General features: G+C 44.3%; 2 protein-coding genes across 4 annotated transcripts in view; one reads left to right on the top strand and one right to left on the bottom strand.

The window, feature by feature from the left end:
* The window catches only part of Fancd2os (FANCD2 opposite strand), a 6,610-nt gene extending 934 nt beyond the window's left edge, over positions 1-5,676 (top strand). Inside the window, exons 1-3 of one of the 3 annotated variants that reach the window (XM_026788268.1) lie at positions 3,198-3,255; positions 4,481-5,065; positions 5,178-5,676. In XM_026788268.1, coding sequence (XP_026644069.1) covers positions 3,210-3,255; positions 4,481-5,025 — 591 coding nt within the window. In that variant the 5' untranslated portion in view covers positions 3,198-3,209 and the 3' untranslated portion in view covers positions 5,026-5,065; positions 5,178-5,676. Of the gene's footprint in view, positions 1-3,197; positions 3,256-3,302; positions 3,463-4,480 lie in introns of those variants that run through there. The other 2 variants (XM_026788269.1, XM_026788270.1) reach the window with 2 other exon arrangements.
* A 590-nt stretch (positions 5,677-6,266) lies between these two features.
* The window catches only part of Fancd2 (FA complementation group D2), a 76,809-nt gene continuing 75,047 nt past the window's right edge, over positions 6,267-8,028 (bottom strand). The window contains exon 44 of the mRNA XM_013353049.2: positions 6,267-6,675. Within this exon, the coding sequence (XP_013208503.1) occupies positions 6,604-6,675 (72 nt within the window). The 3' untranslated portion in view covers positions 6,267-6,603. The remainder of the gene's footprint in view (positions 6,676-8,028) is intronic.

Genomic DNA, 8,028 nt, shown 5'->3' with positions numbered 1-8,028 from the left:
GAGAGAGAGAGAGAGAGAGGGAGGGAGGGAGGGAGGGAGGAAAATATCGCAAAACAATCTCAAACCTTTTCATTTAATCATTTTGTTCAGGAAATCATTGAGGGGTTGGAGAGATGGCTCAGAGGTTAAGAGCACGGGCTGCCCTTTCCAAAGGTCCTGAGTTCAATTCCCAGCAGCTATATGGTGGCTCATGACCATCTATAATGAGATCTGGTGCCTTCTTCTGGCATGCAGGCAGAAAATTATTATACATAATAAATAAATCTTTTTAAAAAATCATTGAACAAACTGGTCATTGTGCATGCTTGTAATCTCAGCACGCAAAAGATTAAGACAAACTGGTCATTGTGGTGCATGCTTGTAATCTCAGCACACAGATTAAGACAGAAGGCCTGTCCTGAGTGTAACCAGCTGAAATACACAGTAAGACACAATGGGAAAAACACTTTAACCATAAGGATGGACTTTGAGGTTTTGTTTGCAATAATAATTAGAGTAAGGCCAAACAATGGTTTAGCTAACCCATGGCAGTATTTTATTAAGCAGTCTTTAAATGCTAATTTGATACATGGAAATATAAAAGGATATGCTATACCTAAGAGAAAAATAAAATATATTTATTTATTTTGGGTTTTTGAGTCACGGTTTCTCTGTGCAGTCAAGGCTATCCTGGAGCACACTGTATAGACCAAGCTGGCCTCGAACTCAGAGATTCACCTGCTTCTGCCTCCCAAGTGATGGGATTAAAGGCATGTGCCACCACCACCTGGCACCAAAATAGAAATTTTTAAAAATTTCAACTTATGCATGTCTTGGAGGCATCACCTTAAGGTGGGAAGGCCAGCTCCTAGAATGCCAATTCCTGGAGTGGGTTCTCCAGAGCCCGATGTCACAAAAGCCTGCACCTAGCTCAGCCTGGTTCTTTCTGCTTCTTATCTCCTTCGTAAGAATGTCTTTCTCCTCACACATTGCCATTTGCTAGGGCCAGTGTTTTGTAGTGCGTGCGTGAATGTGTGTGTGTGTGTGTGTGTGTGTGTGTGTGTGTATGTGTTTCCTTCTTCCTAAGACTGCAATTGGTTAATAGAAGGAGACTCTGATTTTGCTGGATAGCAGTTGGAGGTAACAGCAAATGATACCTCTCAGAACATGTCCCTTAGATCTGAGGAGACTACACAGAGGGCTGTGAACAGATTGTCATGACAGTATGGATCCCTCGTTGCCCAACAATTCTAAACATCTGATCTTGGCTTTGGGACGTTCATATTAAAAAAAAATACTGTGCCGTAATGATAGCTTCATTTGCCTTTTAAATAGCAGGTGTTTTTTTAATTTATTTTTATTTTATGTGTGTTGGTGTTATGCCTGCATGGGTGTCTATGTGAGGGTGTTGGGTCCCCTGGAACTGGAGTTACAGACAGCTCTGAGCTGCCATGTGGGTGCTGGGAATTGAACCTGGGTCCTCCAGAAGATCAGTGAGTGATGGTCTTAACCGCAGAGCCATCTCTTCAGCACCTAGCTGGGGTATCTTAATTAGGAAGATAAAAACAGACTGAGAAAAGTTGTAACTCAAAAGCACTTCCTCTTTTCCAAGTGTCATCATTTTCTGCTTTCTGATTGCCATCGAAATTCTTTTTTGTTTACCTCTTCTGTAATGGGGAGTACATGTATACACACTGGGCACTGGACAAATGCCTCAAGATTCTGTAGGACTTTTAGACCCAGATCTCTGCCTGACCCCAACCCTTGAGTCCCCCAGTCTCAGAAAACAAGACTTTAAAATCCATCTTTAGGTTAATGTGTTTTTCCCACTGTGTCTTGCTGTGTATTCCAGCCGACCTTACACTCAGGCTGGCACTCCTGCCTTAGTTTCATGAGTGCTGAGATAAAAAAAAAAAAAAAGTACACCAAAATGCTCAGCTTGTCCACTTTTTTTAAAAATGAAACAATGAGTTCTACAGTAGGGGAAATGCAGAGCTAATTCTGTTTTTAAGAAAAGAGCAAGGCTGGGCGGTGGTGGCGCATGCTTTTAATCCCAGCGCTCGGGAGGCAGAGGCAGGCAGATCTCTGAGTTCAAGGCTCCAAAGCTACAGAGAAACCGTCTCGAACCGCCCCCTCAAAAAAACAAAACAAAAAAAAAAAGCAGAGGTCGGGAGGTCGGGCACTCTGGGAGGCAGAAAGAAGCAGGTGGATCTCTGTGAGTTCAAGGCCACCCTACACAGAGAAACTGTCTTGAGAAAAAAAAAAAAAGCAGACAAGTTGTTACAGTTGCTATTTCTCCAGGCACTTGCGTACTATAAGAGACTGAAGGCCGGGCGGTGGTGGCGCACGCCTTTAATCCCAGCACTCGGGAGGCAGAGGCAGGTGGATCTCTGTGAGTTCGAGACAAGCCTGGTCTACAGAGCTAGTTCCAGGACAGGCTCCAAAGCCACAGAGAAACCCTGTCTCGAAACCCCCCCCCCAAAAAAAAAGAGACTGAAATAATGGGCGGGGGGGAACTCCTGCCTTCCACTGCCATTCATGCTAATGGACGTGCTGCTCACAGCAATGACTTTTGGAGTTTTGGAATGGTGAAACATCTGCTTCTCAGCTTCGTACATGAGACAGAAGCATCCTGAGGTTTAACAGACAACAGAAGTATGGGGCTGAAAAGACGGCTTAGTGGTTGAGAGTACTTTATGCCCTTGCAGAGGACCCAGTTTCTGATGGCCCTCTTCTGGCACCAAGGTCTCCTGCACAGACGAGTTGCACATAAATCCACACAGACAAACACAAACTTAAAAATAGTATTTTGAATTTCAAGAAGACAAGTTTTCAGGCAGAAAGCTATGGTAAAATCTATTATTCTCTTAACAGACAAGCATTTATAATTTTGTTTGCACTGGCTCCCTTGCAGTACAATAATAAAATCTTCCCAGACACTGGAGCACAGTGTGAGCCAGGGAATAACTAATAAAGGTTAATTTTTAACACTGATTTATAGTCTTGGAACGTCCGTACTTGATCACAGCCTTTGACGTGTGGAATTTGTTCTCTGTGCCCTTGTCAAAGGGTGTGATGGGGTGGAGAGGAACTGAAGGGTGGCATTGGAGCTGTCCTGTGTCTTCTGGCTCCTAGAAAGGGCGTCTCCAGCCCCCGCCCCGCCCCGCCCCGCCCCGCCCCCACGGTCCTGAGTCACAAAGGAGGTTGCTAGGCGCCGGGATGGAGAAAAAATGAGTCTGCTACTCTGGAGCCTGCAATCCGCGCGGAGTTCAGTAGGTGAGCTCCCGGCCCAGATGGTGATGGTGGGTCCGGGCCCGGGATCCCACCGCTGCCCGGGCCTCGGGCAGGGTCATGTGGCTCCCGCTCCGAGGGAAGGACTTCCAGGGAGACAAGCCTGTTCTCCAAGCACCCCAGCCGCTCGGGATGTTTTCTCAGTTCACGAGGACTTCAGCTGCACTTTGGCGCTGCCTTCCCCTTTCCCAGGTGGGGAAATGGAGGATCCGGGTTCCTTAGAAGGAAGGCACCTATAAAAAAGAAGTCTTCTGGACTGGGGAGCCAGGTGTTTCCTATGCAGGTCTAGTACAGCAACTTGTTTTTTGTTTTTTTGTTTGTTTTTTTTTTTTTTAGGTACCCGGAGGGACAGCCGTGGGTGCTGGGAACCGAACTCTTATATTTTTGGTTGTGAGCCTAGCCTTTAACGGCTGAGCCATCCCTCCAGGCCTAGTACAGCAACTTGTAAAGACTTCCAGGTTCATCCCCTATCTGCAGAATGGATTAAAGTTACTCCCTGTAAGGCCGAGAACTGGGGCAGAACCATTTTTATTTAAACCTTGTGTGAAAGGATGGAAAGACCTGGAGTCCAAAGTCCTCCCATCTCTGTTGGTTTAGTCTGGGCATTTGATAAAGCTTTTTCCTTTTTTTTTAGGAGATGAAACTAGAAATGAATCTTATTTTTAAAAAATGTTTAGAGGCATTAATAGTCTACATCCATCTTGCCATGGTGGTATACCAGAAACCTCCTCTTGGTTGTTTTTGGGATTTTCTTTTCAGACAGGGTCTTACCCTATGTAGTCCAGGCTGTTAATGAACTCATAGCAATCCTCCTGCTTCATAAGGAAGAGTGAAAACTGAAGCCTGCTTAAAAGCCACACTGTAAACTGCAAACTGTAAGGTGCAACAGAATCTTTGGAGGGTTTGCATACATGCAAACTTCTGGCCCCACCCACGTTTCTAATTAAGTAGGTCTGAGATGGGCGCTAAGAGCTTGCATTTCTACTAGGTCCATAGCGAAGTTAAACTGCTAGTTCAGGGTTATACTCTTGAGGGCTCTGCGGAATCACCAATTACAAATGCTTGCAGGACATGGGCTGAGTTTCTTCTCATCAAATAATGTCTCATGAAGTTTAAGCCAGTAATGAGACAGATGTGAATTTGCACAGTAACGCCTCTCCCTTCCCCAAAGCACAGCAGGGAAATTCCATATCTGATTCCTTCCCTTTAGGACTGTCGATGGCAGGATACCAGCTCTGGTCACCATGGACTCCACTGGATGAGAGCTTCCAATGGCTGCGGCACACAACACCTACCCCTTGCTCCAAACACCCTTTCAGGGCCTCTCCTTGCTTCCCGCATACCCCTTCTGACCTTGAAGTGCAGCTGTGCTTTCAAGAAGTCACTCTTGTCCTAGACAGCCCACTTGTGGCGCCTGGAGAGAGCCCCAAGTTACCCTGCCACACCTCAGAGCTCCAAGCAGTGAACAACAAGAAAGGACCGGTGAGGAAGCCCCAGCCAGTCCGCCTCCATGGAGTAGATTCTGTTTTCGGTAGGGTCATCACAGCCCAGCCACCCAAGTGGACTGGAACCTTCAGAGTCTCAGACAAGTCAGCCTTCTGCAAAATTATCAGCAGAGAGCATCAGTGGCCCACTGGTCTCAAGGAGCCTCAGATTCAGATGACAGTGACTATGTGCAAACAGATGCTACGCTCTATCCTCCTGCTGTATGCCACGTACAAGAAGTGCACCTTTGCCTTGCAGCACTCCAAGTAAAGGGTCCCCATCTGACCCGCGTTCCACACCATCATCTGTGGTATGTACAAAGCTTACAAAGACCTCTCTACATAAATCAACCGTAAAATCATGCCAGATACTCTGCCTTTCAGTCCAGCTGTGACAAGTTCCCTTCCTCCCTTTCTCTTCAGAAACAAGACTGACCAGTTGACCAGTGATACTGAGCGAGGAAGAACATCTCTGCCGTAAAGCTAATGACTATTTAAGTCAGCCTAACACTGACATACAAATGTGATAGTGACTAAACTATCAAACAAACCAGCCTAGCGTGAACACACAAATGGCAAAGTCAGTAATGAGATGGCAAAGACATGTATGGCTGACTGGGAACCAGACGATGAAGGGACCAAAAATCTGTATGTGGGTTAAGAACTAACTTAAAAACAGCTTTCCCGCCTCAAACAAATGTCAATAAGTAAAACATAACTTTAATACCAGCATGGGTAAAAATATAACAAATATTAAACACTCTTAATAGCATGGCAAGGAAGAGCCTAACAGCAGCTTTGAGACTGGGCTTCCTGGCAGATGACAGGAGAATCCCCTACTTTAGCTCCTGATGTTCTATTTCTAATAAACTATATTTTGTATGATTCTTAAAACTAGATTCTAGGCATAATTCAGAATAATGTGGAAATAAATACTATATATATATATATATATATATATATATAAAATGCCAGCAGATGTTTGATGATGTCTTTTCTTCCTTTGTTTTATACTAATAAACAAAAAATTTTAAAGCAAGCTGGTGAGGTGGCTAAGCAGCTAAAGGTCTGAAATTTTGACCCCTGGAACCGATATGGTAGAAAGAGAGAACTCCACTTCCACCAGGTGTCCTGTGTTCTCCACATGTGCCCCACAGCACATATGTGGAACCCACATGGTAGAGGGAGAAAACTCCACTTCCACCAGGTGTCCTGTGTTCTCCACATGTGCCCCACAGCACGTATGTGCCCCCACACAGAACAAAAATAAGTGTTTAAACATTCAAAAGCAGTGTTCAAGACCCTCCTAGTCAGCACGAATACCATAATAGCTAGGCTACACAGAGAGACCCTGTCACAAAACAAAACAAAAACCCAACAAAAATACAATTAAAAGGTAGTTAAAATGTTCTTTTTGATATTAAGGCCCTGGTAGGACACAAACCTCACTCAATCCCACCCAATCCCTGAATAATGAGACATATCTAAAGTGAGGAATAAGGTATCTGAAGCAAAACTCAGAAAATAGTTTATTTACAAAGTTATCATAAGCCTGAATTTTTAAATAAATCAGTTTCAAAACCAGTTCCCAAAGGCCAGTCAGAGCATTTACTCTGCAGAATCAGCATGGCCATGTTTATGCAAACCACCAATAGATGCTACAATGAAATCCTGAGCCAGGAACTTGGATGTTCAACAACCTGTGAAATCCATTGGTTAATTAAATAAAAACCCTTTCTTGAAGGAAAAACAGGAAGCTCCGGTTTGAAAGGCAGAGATCAGACTTCAAATTGCAAAGAGAAAGGGGTAAGAGGCTGCCAGAGATGAAGGTGCAGTTGTGTCCTGGGGTCTAATCAGAGCTGTCATCACTTTCGTCATTATCTTCATCCCTTTGTCCATCACTTGCTTCATCCTCCCCATCCTAAGGGATAAAGGAGAAAAAAAGTTCTTGAGTTTAATTCTTGCAACACAGCTGCCACAGATGTACACTATAGATCTTTTCTTTTTCTTTTCTTTTATTTATTTATTTATTTTTTTGCTTTTTGCTTTTTTGAGACAGGGTTTCTCTGTGTAACAACCCTGACTGTCCTGGAACTCACTATGTAGACCAGGCTGGCCTCAAACTCATAGAGATCTGCTTCTCTCTGCCTTCTGAGTGCCAGGATTAAAGGCCTGTGCCACCATCACCTAGCTATTTCCGCTTGTAAAAGCAATGAGAATTTTAAAACCCTGTAAGATAAAGCAGAAGTCCCCTCTTGTTTGCTTTTTGTTTTGAGACAAGCTCATCTCAAATTATTATGTTGTTAAGAAGGACCTTGAACTTGTGACCTTCCTCTACCTCCCAAGTGCTGGGATTATAGGCACATTCAACCACGTTCAGTTCCTTTGTTCTTTGTTTTCTGAGATGGGGAGGGGGTGTGTGTCTCATTATACAGCCCTAAGCTATCCTCAAACTCAGGAGATACACCTCCTTCTGCCTCCTAAGTGCTGGGACTAAGTAAGAGCATGTGCTTGGCTCCTCTATAATTCTTGCCACAAACTGTAAGTGAAGACCATATAGAAAGGTTTTTGTTTTGTTGAGACAGGGTCTCATTGTGTAGCTCTATCTGGTTCAGAACTTGCTTTGTAGAACAGGCTGGCCTCAAACTCGCTGAGATCCGCTTGCCTCTGCCTCCCGAGAGCTGGTATTAAAGGCACGTGCCACCACTGCCTAGCCAGAGAGGTCATTTTGATATTGAATTATTTACAACTGAACAGAATCAGCATGATCTTTAAATAAGCCAAAGCATTCCAACTGTTCTTCAGGCATAAAACACAGAAACAAAGTCACATTATCAATTCAATACAGAACAAATATGGTACAGGTCTGTAGTCCCAAGATTCAGGAGTTCAAGGCAGGAAGACTGAGTTCAGAGACAGCCTGGGCTACATAGCAAGACTCTGCATATACAAATAAAAGGAATAAACAAGCAAATATGTATTTGTATTGTGTGTATAAACAATGGTTACAACAAGCACTGGTATATTCAGCAGGAGTCCAGCATGAAACTGGTTTGTTCCTTCACTAGGACACATTTATGTATTTATGTATTGGAAGCATAGCATACTGACTACCTCGAATTCTTTCTAAGAGTAAGTCAGACACTGGGCGATGGTGGCGCACGCCTTTAATCGCAGCACTCGGGAGGCAGAGGCAGGCGGATCTCTGGGAGTTCGAGACCAGCCTGGTCTACAGAGCTAGTTCCAGGACAGGCTCCAAAGCCACAGAGAAACC

This window comes from Microtus ochrogaster, unplaced genomic scaffold (assembly GCF_000317375.1).
Source record: "Microtus ochrogaster isolate Prairie Vole_2 unplaced genomic scaffold, MicOch1.0 UNK1, whole genome shotgun sequence".
Taxonomy (NCBI): Eukaryota; Metazoa; Chordata; class Mammalia; order Rodentia; family Cricetidae; genus Microtus; species Microtus ochrogaster.
Note: the sequence above shows the minus strand (reverse complement) of the source record. Positions and strands in the feature narration are given on the sequence as shown.